We start from the raw sequence: 25200 nt of genomic DNA on the forward strand, positions 1-25200 counted from the left end.
TCTGGCCTTAGCCCAAATTTCTTCAGGTGCCTGAGTCCGTGTAGTCGCTGTTGGGCCTTTTTGACAACAGTGGCGGTGTGACCGGCCCATGTCAGGTCCTGGTGGATGTTGACTCCCAGGTACTTGAAGCTGTCCACCCTTTCCACCACTGTGCCGTTGATGGTGATTGGGGGGTGTGCGCCCCCCCCCCCCCCCCTCCTGTAGTCTACAATGATCTCCTTGGTCTTGGAGACGTTCAGAGAGAGGTGGTTGTCCTGGCACCATTGTTCCAGGGCCCCCACCTCCTCTCTGTAGGCCGTCTCGTCGCTCCTGGAGATCAGCCCCACGACTGCTGTGTCGTCTGCAAACTTCACGATGGTGTTCGAAGATTGAGTCGCCACGCAGTCGTGGGTGTAAAGTAGGGCTGCAACAACTAATCGATTAAATCGATTAAAATTGATGATCAAATTCGTTGGCAACGAATTTGATTATCGATTCGTTGCCTCGCGATTAGTTGGACCGCAGAGCCATCTGTTTTGTTGATAAAAAACAACAGCTGATCGCAGCTGCTGCGGCGCAGTGCTGGCTACGTCACTCCCTGGCGCCGCTGTCGCGGAGCAGACTACGTCACTCGCCTTGCGCACGCGCAGTAAACGACAAACAACTTGGAAACATGGCCGAGGAGAAAGCAGCTCGACCCAAAACTTAGCAAATTTGGGAGCACTTCATATTAACTGGAAATAAAAAGTCTGTTACGTGCAAAATGTGCAAAGCCGATCTTGCATGGCATGGCAGCACAACGGCCCTGCGTGAACACCTTAAACGCAAACATGTTGGATCATTGGATGGTGCCAAGGGAGCTCAGCAGCCGGGTAAGTTAACTTAACTTAGCGTTATACTACTACAAACTCGATATGCATGTAAACTAATGTTACATTATTAGACCCATGTGTATTGTTGTTTGAAGTGGAAATGTTAGTCTCACAGCAGATAGTTTGTTTTGTTTATTTAACGTTAACAGTCGATGCGCATTGCGCCCGCATCCAGGTCGACAACATTAACGTTATAGCCGACCGGCTAGTTAACGTTACGTTACCTTGCTAACGTTAGTGGTAGAGCAGACTTGGTCTGTAAACTAAGGCTAAAAGAGATGTTGTTGTCCCTTGTTCATTGGTGTGTGTGTGTGTGTGTGTGTGTGTGCGCGCATCTTAATGTAAGGAGTGAGCTAGGACAAATTTCATTTGAGGCTTCTGTTATATAAAGGCCTTCTTTACATAAGCAATTATCAACTAAATCATCAATGAGTGAGTTTTATGTTAATAGTGCTGTTAGGCATACTCGCTCATACTGTCTTTCTCATTTCAGAAAAAAACAACTCACCATGAGGCGTTTCGTTGTGGGGAATGCGGCTTGTATACCAAGGCAAGCAGCCATCATGACAGACAGTGTCCTGAACATGCTGGTCACCGACATGAGGCCCATGTCAATGGTTGGAGATGCAGGCTTCATTGCCATGATTAACACCCTCCACCATGGCTACACTCTTCCTTCAAGAACATTCTTCACAAAACTGATGGAGCGAAAATATGAAGACACATTCCAGGAGCAGGTCCGTTAAAGCACTTTATTTAAGAAGATATGAAGATATCTGGAGGGAGGAGAGGGGAGGTGAAGTGGTGAAGGGCTAAAGGAAGTAGGCAGTGAAGGAGAGAGGAAGTGAAGTGGTGAAGGGTTAAAGGAAGTAGGCAGTGAAGGAGAGAGGAAGTAAAGTGGTGAAGGGCTAAAGGAAGTAGGCAGTGAAAGAGGAGGTGAAGGGCTGAAGGAAGGAGGCAGTGAAGGAGAGGGGAGGTGAAGGGGTGAATCTGTTATCTTCAATTTAACTTTTGTGTTTTAAATTTAACTGTGATTTTGTGATTCCCATTTTTCTTTGCAAGTTTAAAAGAAACCAGTGTGAATACAGTATACTATAAACAAGAGGGGACAAAGAAAAAAGATGTACCACCAAAAAAACCTCTTCATTTTCTTTGCAAGTTTAAAATAAAGTTTACCACTGAATACAGTAGAAGAGGGGACAAAGAAAAAAGATGTACCACACTGATGGACAGTCAATGACAGAAAAAAGAAAAATAGCACTGGTTCGGTTCATGTTCTTGAGTAAATAAAAACAGTTTTCTACAATTTAACTTGGTTGTGGTTTCCCCCTTTTTGTATGCAAGTTTGAAGTGTTCCAATATAAACCACTAATGAATACTGTATAAACAAGAATGTTTTGATGCAGACTTATGTTGCAGGGACTACTAATGTTGGAATTGTATGCATCAAAGGGTTAAATCGAGCATTTCTGAGCGATTTCAATATATCCGATTAATCGATTAATCGAACAAATAATTGACCGATTAATCGATTATCAAAATAATCGTTAGTTGCAGCCCTAGTGTAAAGGTCGTACCAGAAGGGGCTGGAGACGCACCCCTGGGGCGCTCCTATGCATGTGTGTGTGTGTGTGTTGGGGTATGTGTGTGTCTGTTGGGGTATGTGTGCATCTGTTGGGGTATGTGTGCGTCTGTTGGGATATGTGTGCATCTATTGGGATATGTGTGCGTCTGTTGGGGTATGTGTGCGTCTGTTGGGATATGTATGCGTCTGTTGGGGTATGTGTGCGTCTGTTGGGATATGTGTGCGTCTGTTGGGATATGTATGCGTCTGTTGGGGTATGTGTGCGTCTGTTGGGGTATGTGTGCGTCTGTTGGGGTATGTGTGCCTCTGTTGGGGTATGTGTGTGTCTGTTGGGGTATGTGTGCGTCTGTTGGAGTATGTATGCATCTCTGTTGGGGTATGTGTGTGTCTGTTGGGGTATGTGTGCGTCTGTTGGGGTATGTGTGCGTCTGTTGGGGTATGTGTGCGTCTGTTGGAGTATGTATGCATCTCTGTTGGGGTATGTGTGTGTCTGTTGGGGTATGTGTGCGTCTGTTGGGGTATGTGTGCGTCTGTTGGAGTATGTATGCATCTCTGTTGGGGTATGTGTGTGTCTGTTGGGGTATGTGTGCGTCTGTTGGGGTATGTGTGCGTCTGTTGGGGTATGCGTGTCCGGTCTGGTCCGGTCAGTGGTATGCACCGCAGACTGGCCAGCACTGATTAAAACAGACCCTGGGGCGCTGAGAACATTGCCTATGTGTGTGTCTGTTGGGGTATGTGTGTGTCTGTTGGGGTATGCGTGTCTGTAGCCTAGGCTACTGTATGATGAACGAATTCATTCAACAACAAGACTTCCCTCCTTCTCCTAGTCCGCTGAGCAGGGAGGATAGGTGCACTCGCATGGTGGGCGGACTCGCCAAAACGGGCTCCGCCACGGAGTGCATCTGCTGACTTTCTGGCAGCGAAGTGTTGCATGAATTGCATTCAAGGAAAGCCAACTTTATTTATACAACACATTTCATAGAAGTAAATTCACCTACTAAGCAGATCGATATGGTGTCACCTTGTGTAATTCATTCAACAACCAAACATCGCTGATGTATGCCAGCCAACAAGGTGCAGCTGTGCAGGTGCAGATAACACGAAAGTGTTGTCCACATGCAGCATGGTAACCAGGCTTTCAATATTCATCTGATCGACTTTATGGATGCATCATGCACCATCATGTAGCCTATTAGGTAAAAGGCTAATTCTTATCTTTTGGTTCCATTTTTGTGTAAAGCAAATTATTCCCATTAAGTAGCCTAATTAACGTCCGTAGCCTACACCGTTCTGAAAGACGACGCCCGCAATATAACAGCTGCAGTGTGCATAACGTTCGTCGGGGTAATAGTATAGGCTATAAATGCACATTACTACTTTACCTTAGTAGTTTTTGTAGGGAATGCACAAGTGGCTTATCTAGACTTATCTAGATTGCCGTTCTGGAGCTGGTTTCCAGAGGGAATATCATCAGACCAACTCGCCACAGACAGCTATATAACCAGGCATGGAGTATTCCTCCTGGCGCATGATTGTATAGGCTACTTTTTTTACTTTCACTGTCCTTCTTGCTGCATGAGGTGATTTCCCCTGTAATTTTTAGGCCGGTGCTTGCACTGGCCTATGGGAGCATGTGTGTCCCAATCGCTGCATACACGACTCCTGGAACCCTTTCATCAAGATGAGCTTTTACTTCGAAATTTGTTTTATTTGACGAATGTGCGGTTTCGGACTTCCTGTCTGCCCTGATCTGATCTTGTTCAGCTTGACAGAGTCGCTCACGGCCGCAGATCCTGATCCGCAGATCATGGTCCGCGCAGAAAAATAGAAATCGAGGCTATCCTGGTTTTCCGGCCAATTGGCCTCGAAATATCGATTCTGTAAAAATATCTAAATTTGTTTACTGTGTACTGTATAAACAGTTCGGTATTGGAAGTTCCCAAAGTTCGGTACCATCACTAACTGGTCGTTGTTGTGCTTTTGAAATGAAGTTGCGGGATTTCTCGTCTAATTAACGTTACACGCGACGCAACAAACAAGTTGAGATTAGTGAGAGAGTCGGTGAAAGGAGGAGAGACCCGCGAGTGCTTGTGCAGAACTAGTGCATGTTGTGTACAGCGTGTAATGAGCCGCTGTTATGAAGATTAAAGCGATATTCACAGAGTTGAGAGCAGACAAACACTCGCAGCTGCATCATCCTCTCCAGTCTGCCTGTCGTGCCTGATGCACATGACGCCTTCAGGACCTGTCGGTAAAGCCCGGGCGTGTGGCCTTTGAGTGACATCTGTAATGTGTCCCGAAATAACCTGGGTTACCCTTACTATGTTATCGTGTGTTACTGGACAGACACACTAATAACTTTTCAGTCTGAGCCATCTTACATAGCCTACAGTGTGCTGTGCAGAGTGCTGCAGTTAATGTTTTTCTATTCTGTTTTCAATGAGACAGGCAAAGGACCTGTCTCAAACATTGACTGATATCACAGGTTGTTGTGAAGAGTGCAATGTACAAGGCTATATAATTTGTAGAGTGTAAAGAAAAATATTGGATTAAGAGATACATAGAGATAGCCTACATCAGTGGTTTCCAAACTTTTTGTGCCCATGGCACACCAAATGGCACGACAAAATCTCAAGGCACACCTACAGTATATAGCCTAAGTCTATCTGTGCAAAATAGCCTCTATTACTCTTATCACTCTAAATGCTTTTTTATTTACTAATGTCAAATACAATTTGACAAAATATATTACTCTAGGAATTAATTTGAAACTTTGCAAAATTACTACATCAAAGCAGCAACACACCCACTTTTTGTATAGTTTTAGGCTATATTTGCAATTGCAATAATGCAAAATCCCAAGGCACAGCATTTGGGAACCACTGGCCTACATTATGACGTTGTTCTATCACAGAGAGACATTCAGTTAATATGGCGTTATTCTTCTAACACAGAAACATTCAGTTAATATGGTGGTCTTCTAACACCAGAGATACACATTTCAAAAGGTGTCCTTCAATCCCACAGTGACTGTTAACTCATTGAGTGCCAGCCACTTTTGGAGAACGGACGCTCCCAGTGCCAGAGTTTCAGAGCGTTTTCAGTGATTTCTCGAGGCCCACAGAATATTGTGTGATATTACTATGTAAACACAGAGTTTATTGATACCATTTTCCGTTCTTTAGTTATGAGCCGGAGAAGATAGGTTGTTTTGAGCAAAAAGACACGTTTCAAATTAGAAGCTGAGTTATTCCGCCTTTTGTGAAATGAAGCATTTCAAGCACATTCACTGAGTCTGAAGCTAATATTTTCTGATGTAGTGACGTGGTGTAGTTGTGTGGTGCCCTGCGTGCCCCACCCCCCTCTCCCCCCCTCAGCTGCAAACTCCTCCCCACACTAACACACAGCCTAACACGCACCCAGTCTATTTTCGGAGCGCTCCGTTTTTGTGCGGCGGCTCCCAACGCGACACGGAAATGCCAAACCGGACTGCAGGGAAAGGTTTGGCCCTTCGGCGTCGGGTGCTGCCTTTCTGGTGGCTAATCGTGTGGAGAAACTATGCAGACAGACAGACAGAGACAGAGAGGCTCAGTTGTGGGCGCGGATTGACTGCTGTTCGCAGCCAACGTCAGCTGCAGACAGAGCCATCTATATGGCTCTGGCTGCAGCATGAGCGGTTTCTCTTTCATCACAGGGCTTTTTCCTGCTGTTTTCCGGACCTTTCTCTAATCTGGAGAGCACTGTCGCCACCTAATGAGTCCGTAAAATAGGTTGTACACCTTCAATAGCTACAATATTTGTACAGGAGATGCCTGAGGCTTTGATCCACGTCCCACCGTCAAAAAACGCAATTGACGAACATACTCGTCCTTGGCACTCTACGTTACTAAACGATAGGGGTGGGGGAAAAAATCGATTCACCTAAGTATCACGATTTTTAATGTCACGATTTTTTGGATCGATCTTTTATTCCAGAATCGATAATCGCAAAAAAAACTTTTTTTTTTTTTTTTTGGGTGCTTGCAGTCAGGCCACTCACTGAACAGCAGGCCAGGCGCCGCCTACTGGTTTACTAGTGGTTTTATTACTTTATTAGTTAGTCTGAAGTAATAATTACACTTCAGGGTTAAAGTGGGTGCATCTCATTGTAAAATTGGACTTCAAACGGCCCAAATCTGGCTTCAAGCGGCCCAAATTGGGCTTCAAACGGCCCAAATTTCACGCGCGTCGGCCCATATCGGCCTGGCCTGCTTGGTATCTAATGCCCGGCCTGAATTATGATCCCAGTCCGCCCCTGTTTTTAACTATATCGCCCAGCCCTACTCATGATATATAATATACAGTCTCTAGTGTATGATTCAACTTTTCCCATGTTCTAATCTAGTGTAAAAAAGCAAACAAACTGAAAAATAAAAGAGAAAAATAAACAAAAATCGCAATAAATCGTAATATCGAATCGCAATAATCGTAGAATCGCAATACTTAAGAATCGCAATACTTAAGAATCGCAATATAAATCGAATCGGCACCCAAGAATCATGATAGTATCGAATCGGGAGATAAGTGAATCGCCACAGCCCTACTAAACGAATTGACGAACATACTCGTCCTTGGCACTCAATGAGTTAAGGGTGTTACTAAACCTTGAATTTGTGAATGTGATCAACCTTGTGGACATTCTGTTTCTTATCCATTAGGTATCGAGTATCGTATCTGTATCGAGTATCGAAGCAGATATTTATGGGTTATCGTATTGTTTAAAAAAATCCATAATATCCTGCATCCCTAAACACAAACAGGGAAAAAAGGTGGAAAATCTGGTGGCTTATATGTGTTCTGTTGATTGTTAAAATGTGTATGGGTATACATGGGTGACGATCCCATGCACCGGCCGTATGCCAGGTTTCGACCTGGCCTTGTTTTATGAAGCATTCGCACTGTTCCGCCTTGCTGCTCCGACGCTTTCAAGTGGAGGCGGGTTGTCTGCTAAACCGGCGCTGTGACAAGCTTTGCTCCCGGGACAAAAGGCGTATAACAATTTACCACCAACGCGCGTTCATGACTTTCACATCGGAGGAGCGGATCCTATTTGCCGTGCATTTTTCGGCTTTCAAGGCCGGTGTGAAAGAGCCTTAAGAAAGCTGATCATATCACTCCAGTTCTTAAAGGACGGCTTTCCCGTGGGGAATATGAATATATATAAAATATCACGCCCCTAAGGTTTTCGAATCCGTTGAAATTTTTGAAATTGGTTGTTCACAGCCAGAGCTATCAACCATCTCTCACATATTTTTTGGCCCAGCCGACGCGTTTTACGTCAGAGGGGCCAAGTCCGCCTTGCGGAAGTCGAGCACCTATGAACTACAAGTGTTGTAGGGCTGTGCCGCCATGGTCCCGCCTCTAGAGGTCCTCCACGCCCCTTCAGAGGTCCTGCAGAAAAACAAAAGGCAGCCATCTTTTTTCACCGCCTAGCCTAGTAGGCTAGCTAATGTTAGCTTCCCATAGCTCCTTGCAAAGAACCATATCTCGGGAACGGAAGCACCTCCAGACACGGGACTGGCGGCATTGGAAAGCTCGTCAAATTGTACATCTAGTAGAAGGTGCGTTGAAGTTACGAAATCAACAGTGTTGGGCAGTAGCTTGCTACAAGTAGTGAAGCTACATAGCTTAACTACATTTCTCAGTAGCTTAGTGGTAGCTTCACTACTTTTGAACCAAGTAGATTTTTCAGTAGCTAAGCTATTTATAGACCCAAGTAGCTTGTAGCTTCCCGCAAAAGCTACAAGCTACTCGCCAGAGAAAATCCATGAGCAAAGCACGCAGTGGAGATTTCTGCTGCGGTTTGGATTAAACAGGAGGAGACATTGCATATGTCAAGTGTGCCTGTGTAGCCAATAAAGCACTTCCAGTTCCATTATGACGGACAACAAATGTTGTTGTCTCATCCTTGCTTTTTAGCATCCTTGCCTCTCTTGCAGCAAGACCCTGCACTACTCTGCCTCTGATTGGGTTGGGTTTAGGCAATGAAGACTGACGATTGGTTAAGGGTAGGGCAAAATATGTGGCAAAGTCACGTCAGCAACGAACTTTGAAAGATGGCAGAGCCAGAGGGAGCCTCTGGCAGTGATGAAGAAGATGTTCAGGTTTTATTGTCTGTTTTTGAATATTGTGCCAGTGAGAGTTTCAGTGTGTTTTAAATAAACAATCAAAATTAGATTTTTTTTGCCTGCCTATTTGTTTGGTGGAAAGTTGTTCTTTGACATGAAGTTGATTATATGTGAGAAAAACAGTAGCTTTGATGTAGCAAGCTGCTTTTGCCATGTTGCTCGTAGCTTAGCTTGCTACATTTCTCTGGGGATAGCTTCAATGTAGTTTAGCTATATTTAATCAAGAGTAACTGATAGCTTAGCTTACTACATTTTCCAAGTAGCTTGCCCATCACTGGAAATCAACGCTGAGCAATGTACCCTTTTTTACACATTTTTACATGAAATAGTTACAACATCAGATGCGCGTAACTCCTAGGAAAATGCCTTAAAATGCATGACATTTTTTTTATGAAGACATCTCCCGACATATATACTACCGTTTAATTTTTTTTATTTTTTATTCTTGTTCTACTAATGTTTTTATGTCGAAGCATTCTTCTTCTTCTTCTTCTTTGAGTTTTATGGCGGTTGGCAAGCATATATGTGCATTACCGCCACCTACTGGAGTTTGATATCAGCCAAATGCCTGAGGGGTGGGCGTGGACTCGAAGGCCACGCGAGCCCAGTGCATTGTGGGAAGTGTAGGATTTCGGGTCCCCGCACCCGCCCCTCCCCTCCACCAGCCCCCCCCCCCCCCCCCCCCCCCGCACACAGAGTGGATTTTGGTTGATAGCTCAGGCTCAGCCTCAATTTCAAAAATTTCAACGGATTCAAACTCCTTAGGGGCGTGAGATTTAATATATCTTCATATTCCCCACGGGAAAGCCTTCCTTTAAGTCCTTACACTGGTTGCCAGTGTGTCATAGAATAGATTTTAAAATACTGTTATTAGTCTATAAATCACTTAATGGCCTAGGCCCAAAATACATAGCTGAATTGCTCCCACGCTACGAACCGTCTAGACCTCTTAGGTCAGCAGGGTCCAGCTTATTAACTGTCCCTAGGATCAAATCAAATCATGGGAAGGCCGCATTTACCCACTATGCTTCTGCTAGCTGGAACAAATTGCCTGAAGACCTCAGATCTGCCCCAACTTTACTTACTTTAAAAAATAGACTAAAGACTTTTATGTTTACCGTCGCTTTTAACTGCCGACAGCTGTTTCTCAATCACTATTATACAATTGGTTTTAAAACATGATTGCAATTACTGCTAAAAGCTGCAGGTCTGGGGGATGGTTCCGTAATACGGATATACTCACAAGAGGGTGAGGTGATGCGTCAGGAGGGACGCACGCGTAACGGGAGCTTAAAAGAGGACACCGTACCCAGACTAAAAATATAAATATAGATCTAAAGATATATATATAGATAAATTGATTTATTCTATTATGCAAACCCAATGAGTCCTCTATAAGTTTTTAGCTCTTTTTGCAACTGCTGCGCCTGTTGCTTAATGCACTTTTTATACTCTTTTTTTAAGTTTTGTTGTGATGCTTTTAACACGTTCACTGCCATTGACGAGATATCTCGTCTTACAAAATCCAACGGTTGACTGCCAATGACGAGATATCTCGTCTTAAAAAAAAAAAAAAAATTTGACGGTGGGACGTGGATCAACGCCCCCCACGTCTCCTATAAAAATATTGGAGCCACCGAACGTGTACAACCCATTCCACCGACCCACTAAGTGGCGACAGTGCTCTCCAGACTAGAAAAAGCAGAGCCAAAACTGCAGGGGAACGCGCGCGGGAACCATTCTCTCATACTGTAAAATGGATTGGCGAAAACGCTTTCGCTTTCGCGCATTATCGCGCTGGGAGCTGGCGGTGGGGGATTGCAAATTTGCATAATAGATTATGGGTGAAACACACTTTGAAACACCAGCAGAAAGCGCAGAATCGCACACAGCTTCATTCCAGCTGAGCTCAACCGAAAACCCAGAAACGAACGAGCCTCATTCTCATACTGTAGGCGAAAACGCTTTCACGCTGGTGCACACGGGCGCACAACGGTGGGGGGTTCCAAAAATAGAATGGGTGGAAAACACACTTTGAAACACGCAGCATAAAGCCTAGAATCGCACAAAGCTTCATCAAAGCTCTCAAACCCAAGAAACGAGTGAGCCCCATCCACACTAGCCGACGAGGGGGCCGCCAGGGAGGGAGGCTGCTCACTGCTCAGACAGGCAGTAGAAACTCGCTTGTGACAAACGCTGCTGAAAGCCACCAGACACGCCCACGGAGGGAGGAGTTTGAAGGAGAGGGCGTTCAGAACTATATTGTTTAGATGTCTGATCTCTCACTGATGCCAAAAATAAATGGTTAAAGTGACTGTTCTGCCTGTTTGATTGAATTTCACAAAACTGCGATTATCTCAGCTTTCAGTCTCAGACGCTGAAACCATGCTGTACTCAACGGCTAATATCTACATAACTACTAACTCTACAAACTAACTCTTTTAGACAGAGAAAGCACACATTCTATTAGTACTTTTGTGAACTTTGTGTTCACAAAGTCCAAGCAGAAAATAATCCTCGGCTCTTGTAAAATGAGCCAGAATCCTCAAAAAAACCCTCTGGCAGAAGCTACCTACAGTAAAAAAAAAAACGGCTGGCAGTGAATGTGTTAAATGTCCATTTTATTCTCTTCTTTTATTTTCCTGTCAACCATTTTATGTGAAGCACTTTGAATTGCCTCTGTGTATGAAATGTGCTATACAAATAAACTTGACTTGACTATGTGTGTGTCTGTTGGGGTATGTGTGCGTCTGTTGGGGTATGTATGTGCGTGTCTGTTGGGGTATGTGTGCGTCTGTTGGGGTATGTGTGTTTGTTGGGGTATGTGTGTGTCTGTTGGGGTATGTGTGTGTCTGTTGGGGTATGTGTGCATCTGTTGGGGTATGTGTGTCTGTTTGGGTATGTGTGCCTCTGTTGGGGTATGTGTGTCTGTTGGGGTATGTGTGTCTGTTGGGGTATGTGTGCGTCTGTTGGGGTATGTGTGTGTCTGTTGGGGTATGTGTGTGTCTGTTGGGGTATGTGTGTGTCTGTTGGGGTATGTGTGCTTCTGTTGGGGTATGTGTGCGTCTGTTGGGGTATGTGTGTGTCTGTTGGGGTATGTGTGTGTCCGGTCCGGTAATGACAGAAGCACCTGTGTGATTGAGTTCCAGCTCCACATCCACAGCTTGCCAATAGTGTGTCCGCAGTGAGAAACAGAAAACGGATAGTGTGTTACCAAGCTGCTCTATAGACTCTTCCCATACGTGCACTTGTCCTATAGGAATACCTGTCTCATACTTTATAGCCCCCTCCTCTCTTCTTTTCCTGGCAAGGCTTCTCTAAGCAATGTGAGTGTGTGTGTGTGTGTGTGTGTGTGTGTGTGTGTGTGTGTGTGTGAATGTGTGTGTGTGTGTGTGTGTGTGTGTGTGTGTGAGAACGTGCACAGCTTCCCTCTCAACCCACCTGTTAACACTGTGTGTGTGTGTGTGTGTGTGTGTGTGTGTGTGTGTGTGTGTGTGTGTGTGCATACGTGGGTTTGTGTGCATGTATGCTTTTATAATAGAAGTCCCAGTATACCATCTATGTATGTATGTATGTATGTATGTATGTATGTACTGTATGTACTGTATGTATGCATGTATGTATGTATGTGTGTATGTACAGTATGTATGTATGTATATATGTATGTATGTACGTATATATATGTATGTATGTATTTATGTATGTTTGTATATATATGTATTAGAGATGCGCGGATGAGCTTTTATGCCATCCTAATCCGCGTGTATGCATGTATGGGGTACCGGAACTGCCCGACGCTATAAACGCTATAAAAGGAGCAAACTTACGGTTTCTGCTGCCGTTGGTACGCTCGCTGCAGTCCAAGACTCCAAATAAACTTCCATGCTGTATTATGTCCAGTCCACCACTTGCCCTCATGTAGCTTACTCGGCTAACGCTATAGCTTTAAGTTTAGTTTACTTGATTGCCTCATTGTATGGGGAAATACGAACACGTCTTCACCGGAGACTCCTTTTTGAGGGTGACATCATTGACCATATATGGACGAAAAGTGGAGCCGTCCACATGGCTATTGTTTGGTTTACGGCCGTGGGTCCTTTGGGGGATCTACAATAGGCGACTAAGAATGTACCTGATGAAAAATGTAGCTTAAAATACGTTCATAGACTAGAGAACGTAATTATTATTATTTTTCCTCATTAATGATACATCATTTCAACCGCCCGCAACCCATCCGCTATTAATCAGAATGTTTATTTTTATGATTTGGCCCGCACGCGGGGCGGGATATCCGCGGTCAGCGCGGTTATAACTGCGGCCCGCGCATCACTATATATATATATATATGTATGTATATATATATGTATGTATGTATGTATGTATGTATGCATACAGTATATCAGTGGTGGCTGGTGAGCTTGGAAACAGGGGAGGAAGCTAGTGCGCGCGCGCATGTGTGTGTGTGTATTTGCCATGTTTCCCATGCTGTCAAGCCTCTTAGCTTTCCACCCAGTGAGGAGCATTGCATTAGCACCCAGTGAGAGGACTACAGGACGGAACAGCACATGGCACCTGAGGCGGTCCCAGGGAAAATATGACGTGTGCTCTGCTGCTGATACTCTCACCCACAAGCAGTTTTTGCCCAAAACGTCCAAATCTCATTTTAAATTAGCATTAGGATTAGACTGTTGTGATGTCATTATTCAGTTTTAACCATCAATAATTGTTCCTTTTCTCATTATTTCATTTCTCAGAGTAAATACTGTATATTTATTTCGAGATTTTTGTCAATTATTTGTGCTGTTATGGTTATAATTAGCCTAGTTACTCACTTCTACACTATCTTAGATTGTGTTACTTATGGATGGCATGGAATTATAGTGAAAATAGATTATCCCCCCTTTTTGCTGGGACAGGGGACCCCACTTTGAAAACCACTGGCTTAGGCTAGAACTGTTGTGAGAAGGTTTCAGGATTTATCTCTATGCATTAGGCTGTGATTACTATTTATATAAATCTATTTATTCACATAGATTCATGATATATTATGGTATACAGCAGTGGTGGCTGGTGAGCTTGGCAATTGGGCCTTTTTTTTTCTCTTTTGCAGTTTGAAGACAGATTTTAACAACATACAAACAAAACAAAAGCTCAGACACAGCTGGAAAACAAAGCAAAGCATACTATTGATTGACAATTATAATATGGTGCTACCACCCATATAAGGGTGCTTACATGCTTATAAAAGCATAATGGGTTATACAAGGGGCCAAGACAAACCAGCTGAGCAAGTCACCCACCGCCCCTAACCTCATCAAGGTAGGCCAGAAACGGGTCCCAAATATGTCACTCCTATACCCTAATGTAATCTCAATAGCAGCACCAGTCTCCTTCAAGGAAACGAGATCAATAGAAATTATTAGGCTACAGACCGCTTTACCATCTACACTGTAACAGGCAACATCAAACTTCATTTCAGTTTAATTCAATCACACAATCCTAAAACTTGGGTGCTGGCTTGACAGATTCCTCAACTGCAATAATTTTTATGGCAGAAGATGTAGCCCAGGCCAGTGTTTATCGAACTTGCTCATGTTAAGGAGCCCTAAACTAACACAAATTACACCACGCACCCGCATATAGATAATATTTTGTTCCAGGGTCCCCCATCTGATAAGAGTTTTGCTAGATGTTTTATCAGACATTATATGAAACCCATGACCAAAATAGTCATACATTCTGTGATTGTGTTACTTATGGATGGAATTATAGTGAAAATAGATTAATCCCCCCTTTTTGCTGGGGAACCCACTTTGAAAACCACTATCTTATGCTACAACTGTTGCAAGAAGGTGAATTTTCACACATTTTCAATGCAGATTGAGGACAAATAAGATGGATGTCCTCTGGTGCATTTTAACGTTATAGCGCACCCAGGAGAAAGAGAGTTGAAGTGGGAATAATTTCTGGCTGAGCAATGTAGGCTAATGCACCTCAAAATAAAGTAAGATATTTAGGCTAACAGTTAGTCTGTCAGTAAAAGGTTTGATGGATGAACAAATCAATCAAAAACACTTCACTATGTCCAACATAGGCTACAAGTTTCGTTTCATTCCATTGAATTTGGCAGCGCGACATGCAAATTGCATGTTTCCGCGCTGCCAAATTCAGTTAAAAAATGTGCGAGTTTAAGATCGCCATTGTATTAGGAAATGGCGGGCTATTCAGCATAAAACAATATAATAGCGCTGCTTGGTGGACGCCGACTTTAGTAGAAGACCTGGATAACTCGAACTTAATTGACTTACTTGCATATCCAATGCTGTCACAGCTGTCTGTAGTCGGTGCGCCGTGCAGCCGATGAGGTTGCAGCAGTATCCCAGTGTTTGCTACCTCGGGAGCCTCCGTGAACCCCGCTGCAGTCTCTCTAAACTCGTTGCAGAAAATCGTGTTCCGGGCGCTCATGCAACGGCTTGTAAGCTAACTTACTGTTTGATAATAAAAAAACATAGGGAAAGGGGAAAGTATAGGTGCTACTGTCTGTAAATCTATCTATTAATCTGTCAGGTTGTCACAGCGTGGAGGTCATCATTTCCTAGTTCCTACTGACAACGGAGCTAGATTCAACAAGATTTTCAGACGTATTCAGCATTGGACAATACAGAATGTCAATCAATGTCAAGCAATCTATCCAACACACAACCAATTAGGTTTCACCTGGTTTAACCAGGGTAAGGGAGGGCTGACTTCCAGCTCAACCTGATTGGTGGGAAAACAGTAAAAACACATCAATCTCACGTGTTCTCTGTGTCTGTCTTTTTCAACCAATCTTATTTTTTCATTAGATAAATTCCCAAATAAATAAACGCCCACAGGGCGAATGTTTTTTTAATCTCCTACTCCAAGGTGGGACCAGGGCCAGAGTCACTCGTCTGCATGGAGCTATAATGAATGAAAAAATGAGCGTCTGCACATAAGAAAAACACATTTGATTGATATTTTATTATAAAAAAAATATGAAAAATGAAAAAAAAATATATATATATATATATATATATATTTTTTTTTATATAAAATCCCCAATCTAATAGAGGAGGACCATCCTCCTATGCCTCACTGGAAAAACCTCCTCTGGTATATGTATGTTTGTATATATATGTATGTATGTATGTATATATTAGGGGTGGCGGAAAAAATCGATACACCATAGTATCGCGATATTTTGTCTGACGATATTGTATCGATATTTTGACAGACCCGAAACACCCCACGACCCCAGTTAACATCACTGATGACGCGTCCCAGCGCATGCAGTAGTATGTATATTTGAACCTAAAATCCTTGCTCCCCCTGGCCAGTGACACTTGGGAATAGACTAGGTGACAACCAAGTATAGCTTGGTGACAAGCTGGAGAGACAGTTGACGGTCGGAGAGACGGCATCCGGTACGGGATGAGTTTTAGCACCCCAGCCTGGCTCTCTCGTGAGGGAGAAATCCACAAACGCTACGGATCAGCCTCCTGAAAATCTGCGTAAACATCGGCACGCCTGGGGTCCTTCAGGCTAGAGCGAGGTGCTCGGCGCAGGCGAATGACGTGCAGCGCACAGGCCTCCTTGAGGCATCCTCCCTGCCCATGGTATGGCATGGTAGGATTGTCTTTTTCCACGGGAGGTTCTGGTGAGACGAAGGAGGTGCCTGGCCTGGAATCACCCCACAGGGCCTTAGACCTCCATGCACCGAAGGTCTCTCAATACTGCGGTGTAGCACTAAACTCTATTGCAGCGGATTGGGCGTGATCAACCCTTCCGCGGGCAACGTTGCAGACAGAGTAGGAAGGCTGATCCGTGAGCGGCTGCTTCTGGGACGCGGGTCGGGGTCGTAATCGGCCTCGGCTGGGTCTACTGGGCGAGGGTGTATGATGTTGACAGACCCGAAACACCCCACAACCCCAGTTAACTCATTCACCGCCAAAGACGTCTTTGACGTGTTATCAGAAATAGCCCTCCCCGCCAATGACGTGTTTGACGTGTTTTTGTTTTTATTAGTACAGCGCGTAGTTCAAAGACTTCCCCAGCCTGTGACATGTTATCAGGTCCCTAGCCTCAAAGCCAAGCCGACAACACGTTATCAAACACATACCGCAGCTGTTGTTTTGAAATGGAAGAGGAGGAGAAAACGGAGAAACGCTGCCTGTTGCATAGAGGAGAAACGCCATTGAAACACCCCTCGGCGCGCTGCGCTGGTCGCCTCTGCTGCAGGGCGAACCTGGATTGAGTTGTTCGCGCTAGTCAAACCAACATGATCGATCCGGTTCCAGCGCCTGGTCCCAAAGCCAAGCCGACCCCGTTCCTGTGTCGCAGCATTCGTCCCAGCCCGAACGAGAGGAGGAAAACGATGCAGAGGCAGAGGAGGCTAGACGCTGATCTCAGACCAGTTTCGTGTTCCCCTCCTATGCTAATTTGCGGGGCGATCAGTAGTGTTCCCTGGGAAGAGGTGCGATCCAGCAGCAGCTGTGGACAGAACTCTATCTGTGTGTGTGTGTGTGTGTGTGTGTGTGTGTGTGTGTGTGTGTGTCTGTCTGTCTGTCTGTCTGTCTGTCTGTGTGTCTGTCTGCACACTCACTCACACTGAGTAAACTGTTTTGTTGAATGTAAAAAAAGCACTTCATGTATATACGGTATATATATATTTTTTTTTGTCATTTGTGTCATAACGAATAATATTTACATGTCTGATGTCAATACAGTTCAAAATAAAAGAATTGAGAGCGAGTTCTGCCTGAGATTGTGTCTTTTACAAAAATGGCCTTTTCTCCTGTTTGTCTTCTCAGAGAGACCTTTTTGGTGAAAACAGGGTGTATATAAATGGCTATAAGTAGAGTACAGAACATGCTAAAAGCTCACTTTTTTTTCCCTGGTGAACCCAGAGACGTACATCTTCATTTTGAGGTATTGCAAATCACTTTCGTGCTAATAGATAATTTACTGTGGGTCTTGAAAGATGACCAACAATTATGAAAATCTTTGGCCTGTGCTAAATATTGGCAGTCCTAAACTGGCCATGAATGAGTTAACATCACTGATGACGCGTCCCAGCGCATGCAGTAGTATGTATATTTGAACCTAAAATCCTGGCTCCCCCTGGCCAGTGACACTTGGGAATAGACTAGGTGACAACCAAGTATAGTTTGGTGACAAGCTGGAGAGACAGTTGACGGTCGGAGAGACGGCATCCAGTACGGGATGGGTTTTAGCACCCCAGCCTGGCTCTCTCGTGAGGGAGAAATCCACAAACGCTACGGATCAGCCTCCTGAAAATCTGCGTAAACATCGGCGTGGCCTGGGGTCCTTCAGGCTAGAGCGAGGTGCTCGGCGCAGGCGAATGACGTGCAGCGCATAGGCCTCCTTGAGGCATCCTCCCTGCCCATGGTACGGCATGGTAGGATTGCCTTTTTCCATGGGAGGTTCTGGTGAGACGAAGGAGGTGCCCGGCCTGGAATCACCCCACAGGGCCTTAGACCTCCACGCACCGAAGGTCTCTCAATACTGCGGTGTAGCACTAAACTCTATTGCAGCGGATTGGGCGTGATCAACCCTTCCGCGGGCAACGTTGCAGACAGAGTAGGAAGGCTGATCCGTGAGCGGCTGCTTCTGGGACGCGGGTCGGGGTCGTAATCGGCCTCGGCTGGGTCTACTGGGCGAGGGTGTATGATGTTGACAGACCGGAAACACCCCACGACCCCAGTTAACATCACTGATGACGCGTCCCAGCGCATGCAGTAGTATGTATATTTGAACCTAAAATCCTGGCTCCCCCTGGCCAGTGACACTTGCGAATAGACTAGGTGACAACCAAGTATAGTTTGGTGAGAAGCTGGAGAGACAGTTGACGGTCGGAGAGACGGCATCCGGTACGGGATGAGTTTTAGCACCCCAGCCTGGCTTTCTCGTGAGGGAGAAATCCACAAACGCTACGGATCAGCCTCCTGAAAATCTGCGTAAACATCGGCACGGCCTGGGGTCCTTCAGGCTAGAGCGAGGTGGTCGGCGCAGGCGAATGACGTGCAGCGCACAGGCCTCCTTGAGGCATCCTCCCTGCCCATGGTACGGCATGGTAGGATTGCCTTTTTCCACGGGAGGTTCTGGTGAGACGAAGGAGGTGCCCGGCCTGGAATCACCCCACAGGGCCTTAGACCTCCATGCACCGAAGGTCTCTCAATACTGCGGTGTAGCACTAAACTCTATTGCAGCGGATTGGGCGTGATCAACCCTTCCGCGGGCAACGTTGCAGACAGAGTAGGAAGGCTGATCCGTGAGCGGCTGCTTCTGGGACGCGGGTCGGGGCCGTAATTGGCTTCGGCTGGGTCTACTGGGCGAGGGTGTATGATGTTGACAGACCCGAAACACCCCACGACCCCAGTTAACATCACTGATGACGCGTCCCAGCGCATGCAGTAGTATGTATATTTGAACCAGGACGCCAAGTATTGATATTCTTTTTTTTTTTTTTTTTTGCAGGCCATGCCATGGCAGGCCACCGGGCATCTGCCCTAAGCGCCCGCTGTTGCAGTCCATGAAGCTTAATAATGTAGCCTACATGTGGGGCAAAAACAACACAAAACAAAAAAACACTGCATGTTTTACTTCCGGTGAGGTCAAGGAAAAGGAGTTAGACAATATATCGAAATATCGCAATATTCAATATATCGCAATATTCAATACTGTACAGTATATCGCAATATCGGCGATATCGCAATACTATCGTATCGTGACTCAAGTATCGTTTTAGTATCGTATCGTGGGCATCTGGTGATTCCCACCCCTAGTATATATGTATGTACGTATGTATGTATTAGGGCATTCACAGACTATTCGACTAGTCGACTAGTAAAACCACTAGTCGACACTGTGCTTAGTAGTCGACTAGTCGTTTTAGCAAAAAAAATAATAATAATATATATATATATATATATATATATATATATATATATATATATTATCTTTAAGAAAGAACATGAGGTATTTACACGACATACATGGACTATCATATCCCATATCTCCCACAAAGAACATCAAAACACAACAAAACAAAACAAGAAAACTGCATAAGATACACAATAATCCAAGAACAAACAAGAATATTGGACAAACAACCAAACAAAAACAATGCATTCAAAGTAAATACATAGATCTTGCCCTGTTGGCAGCTAGGAAATGCATAGCTTTAAATTGGAAAGCATCCAATCCCCCAGCTGTAGTTCACTGGTGGAATGAACTCTCAAGCTACCATACGTTGGATAACATTTACTACAAGAGCAAAGGCAGATGCAACCACATACAGACTTTGACTTTAAGAACTTTTTACCCCAGTGTCATTAGGCTTATCAGGATAGGAGCTGAATGCATTGTTTTTGTTTGGTTGTTTGTCCAATAGTCTTGTTTGTTCTTGGATTATTGTGTATCTTATGCAGTTTTCTTGTTTTGTTTTGTTGTGTTTTGATGTTCTTTGTGGGGGATATGGGATATGGGATATGATAGTCCATGTATGTCGTGTAAATACCTCTTGTTCTTTCTTAAAGATATATATATATATATATATATATATATATATATTTTTTTTTTTTTTAACGACTAGTCGACTACCTTTAGGGACGACTAGTCGACTAGTACAATTCACTAGTCGTGAATGCCCTAGTAGTATGTATGTATGTATGTATATGTATGTATATATGTGTAGAAAAGGGTCCATAATGGCCCACCACTAGGCCTGTTCTTGGGGCAATCGATGACCCCGAACCAACGCGCCGACGACGTAATGACGATGACACCGCCGTGACATCATCAATGATGACGTCAGAGTTCACCTGTGAGGTCATCGGCGATGTCAGACGGTCTAGGCTGACTGTGATGGCAGACGGGACTTTACGGGGTCACCGATGATGTCATAGCTCCCTGGACGTTGTGACATCACCAATGATGTCATACACTAAATGTGGGGATATATACAAGGTGTTCTGTGACGCTGTATTCTTCTTCTTCTTCTACTTCATAATGTCTACCCTTCCCACGACCAAATCCGAACCCGAGCTGAATCCTGGCTGCCTTACAACCAGCCAGGCCCTGGTGACTGGCTGCCTTACAACCAGCCAGGTCACGAGTGGTATTCCTTCAACCGCGTCCGAGGACCGACATCTCTGTGATTCTAACCGATCACGGCCCATGAGCCCTCAACTACGATCCAGCACACTTCACGAGGCAAGCCCACAAGCTTCCTTACAATATGTATGTATGTATGTATGTATATATGTATGTATGTATATATATATGTATGTATATATATATGTATATATGTATGTATGCATGTTTGTATATATATATATATATAATATATATATATGTATGTACATACATACTGTACATACATACATACATATTATGTATGTATGTATGTATGTATGTATGTATGTATATATATGTATGTATGCATGCACTGTATGTATGTATGTTTGTTTGTATGTATGTACTGTATGTATGTATGTATGTATGTATATGTATGTATGTATGTATGTATATGTATGTATGTATGTATGTATGTACTATGTACTGTATGTATGTATGTACTGCATTTATGTATGTATGTATGTATGTACTGTATGTATGTACAGTATGTATGTATGTATGTACAGTATGTATGTATGTGGGTTTACACTTTATATAACCATGCAGGTTGACTAACAACACATTGTTATTTAGAACAACCCAGAGGGGGTAGATTCAGGGGAAGAGGGGCGTCGACCCAGAGGGGGTAGATTCAGGGGGAGAGGGGCGTCGACCCAGAGGGGGTAGATCCAGGGGGAGAGGGAGAGAGAGGGGCGTGATGTTTATGCATCAGCATGCTCGCATCTGTGCTGTCACTTTAGCATGTGTGCATGCTGTGTGACTGTACCACAGGGTGTCTGCAAGTTTCACCAAGTAAAATTTACGACGATTAAAGACCCTTTTTAATGCCAGTTAAAATGAAATTTAAGACTGAATTCCACAACTGAAATTTGACGTGAAATTGAAAGCAACTGTAGGCATATAGGCCTGCGTGACTGGGCTGATTTCCCCACTGAGACAAACACTTCACCAAGAAGCCGCAACATTTTTCAGACATCAAAAATGGAATTAATTGAAGACCTAAAATAATATTTAACTCCATTCAAAACCATTCAAAGGCCTTGAGTTGAGATGATACAATTTAACACAGTTTTAGACGTGCTGACAACCTGGTCCACCTCCCCTCCCCGCGGCTCACCTGGAAGCCCTGGATGCGAGCCAGGTAGTCCAGCTGCTGTGCAGGCTGCACACAGCTCTTCCCCTTCAGGGTGAGGGAGGCGTCGGCCGTGGGCGACTGGCCGTTCAGCAGCAGCTCCCTGGCCATGGTGGCGGTCGGGCTGGGCGAGGAGGCCGAGGCCCCGTAGTAAGGGGCGTGTCCCGGGGGCAGCGGGGCAGAGCAGGGCCCCATGTCTTTGGAGGTCAGGTAGCTGACGGGGCTGCTACCGCCGGGGCCTGGGGCACCGCTCCCCTGCTTCCTGCTGGCCTCCATCTCCTGGTAGACGTCCGGGCTGAGGTGGAGCAGACCCTTCTGGGCTGGAGGGGGGATGCAGGAGGAGAGAGAAAAGAAAGGATGTATGGAGGGGGATATGTATGGAGGAAGGGTAGGAGTGTAGCAGTAGTGATGAAGTATTGAACAGGGTCATGTGGTTGATCAAAAGGGGGCAGAGAGGGTAGCAGATGATGAGGGGGGTGAGGAGGAGAGAGGAAGAAGGTCACATCATTAGCTGTCAAAATGATTTGCACACACAATTCGCTGTCAGTCAGCACCAGACAAAGCCAAGGTGTGTGTGTGTGTGTGTGTGTGTGTGTGTGCGTGTGTGTGAAATGTGGCCATTTGCGCGCGCGTGTGCACGTGTGTGTGTGTTTCTGTGTGCGTTGGCTCCCAAACTGGCATTCCATAAGCGAGCGTAGATGACAGTTTCATGTGGCTTGGCAGTTCCGAGCACTATCAAAGTGTCTGCTGGGAGAAAGAAAGAGACTGTGTGTGTGACGTACACACACTCTTTGTTTCTCACCCTGAAACACACACACACACACACACACACACGCACCGAGCATCTTACCAACATCAACACAACAGCAATGACCTCACACACACACACACACACTGAGCATCTTACCAACATCAACACAACAGCAATGACCTCACACACACACACACACGCACCGAACATCTTACCAACATCAACACAACAGCTATGACCTCACACACACACACCGAACATCTTACCAACATCAACACAACAGCTATGACCTCACACACATGCACCGAGCATCTTACCAACATCAACACAACAGCTATGACCTCACACACACACACCGAACATCTTACCAACATCAACACAACAGCAATGACCTCACACACACACGCACCGAACATCTTACCAACATCAACACAACAGCTATGACCTCACACACACACACCGAACATCTTACCAACATCAACACAACAGCTATGACCTCACACACACACGCACCGAACATCTTACCAACATCAACACAACAGCTATGACCTCACACACACACACCGAACATCTTACCAACATCAACACAACAGCTATGACCTCACACACACACACCGAACATCTTACCAACATCAACACAACAGCAATGACCTCACACACACACGCACCGAACATCTTACCAACATCAACACAACAGCTATGACCTCACACACACACACCGAACATCTTACCAACATCAACACAACAGCTATGACCTCACACACATGCACCGAGCATCTTACCAACATCAACACAACAGCTATGACCTCACACACACACACCGAACATCTTACCAACATCAACACAACAGCAATGACCTCACACACACACGCACCGAACATCTTACCAACATCAACACAACAGCTATGACCTCACACACACACACCGAACATCTTACCAACATCAACACAACAGCTATGACCTCACACACACACGCACCGAACATCTTACCAACATCAACACAACAGCTATGACCTCACACACACACACCGAACATCTTACCAACATCAACACAACAGCTATGACCTCACACACACGCACCGAACATCTTACCAACATCAACACAACAGCTATGACCTCACACACACACACCAAACATCTTACCAACATCAACACAACAGCAATGACCTCACACACACACGCACCGAACATCTTACCAACATCAACACAACAGCTATGACCTCACACACACACACCAAACATCTTACCAACATCAACACAACAGCTATGACCTCACACACACACACCAAACATCTTACCAACATCAACACAACAGCTATGACCTCACACACATGCACCGAACATCTTACCAACATCAACACAACAGCTATGACCTCACACACACACACCGAACATCTTACCAACATCAACACAACAGCAATGACCTCACACACACGCACCGAGCATCTTACCAACATCAACACAACAGCTATGACCTCACACACACACACCGAACATCTTACCAACATCAACACAACAGCTATGACCTCACACACACACACCGAGCATCTTACCAACATCAACACAACAGCTATGACCTCACACACACACACGCACCGAGCATCTTACCAACATCAACACAACAGCTATGACCTCACACACACACTGAGCATCTTACCAACATCAACACAACAGCTATGACCTCACACACACACACTGAGCATCTTACCAACATCAACACAACAGCTATGACCTCACACACACACACCGAGCATCTTACCAACATCAACACAACAGCTATGACCTCACACACACACACACACACACACACGCACCGAGCATCTTACCAACATCAACACAACAGCTATGACCTCACACACACACTGAGCATCTTACCAACATCAACACAACAGCTATGACCTCACACACACACACTGAGCATCTTACCAACATCAACACAACAGCTATGACCTCACACACACGCACCGAGCATCTTACCAACATCAACACAACAGCTATGACCTCACGCACACACCGAACATCTTACCAACATCAACAGAACAGCTATGACCTCACACACACACACCGAACATCTTACCAACATCAACAGAACAGCTATGACCTCACACACACACACCGAACATCTTACCAACATCAACAGAACAGCTATGACCTCACACACACACACACCGAACATCTTACCAACATCAACACAACAGCTATGACCTCACACACACACACCGAACATCTTACCAACATCAACACAACAGCTATGACCTCACACACACACACTGAGCATCTTACCAACATCAACACAACAGCTATGACCTCACACACACACACACACGCACCGAGCATCTTACCAACATCAACAGAACAGCTATGACCTCACACACACACACACCGAACATCTTACCAACATCAACAGAACAGCTATGACCTCACACACACACACCGAACATCTTACCAACATCAACAGAACAGCTATGACCTCACACACACACACACCGAACATCTTACCAACATCAACACAACAGCTATGACCTCACACACAC

At 44.9% G+C, this 25200-nt stretch overlaps 1 protein-coding gene across 2 annotated transcripts in view; it reads right to left on the bottom strand.

Moving 5' to 3' along the window:
• The window catches only part of stau2 (staufen double-stranded RNA binding protein 2), a 260599-nt gene that overhangs the window by 88927 nt on the left and 146472 nt on the right, over nucleotides 1-25200 (bottom strand). For both annotated transcript variants that reach the window (XM_083631974.1, XM_083631973.1), the window contains exon 12: nucleotides 21901-22235. In XM_083631974.1, coding sequence (XP_083488100.1) covers nucleotides 21901-22235 — 335 coding nt within the window. The remainder of the gene's footprint in view (nucleotides 1-21900; nucleotides 22236-25200) is intronic.

This window comes from Poromitra crassiceps (assembly GCF_964638095.1).
Source record: "Poromitra crassiceps genome assembly, chromosome: 2".
NCBI lineage: Eukaryota > Metazoa > Chordata > Actinopteri > Beryciformes > Melamphaidae > Poromitra > Poromitra crassiceps.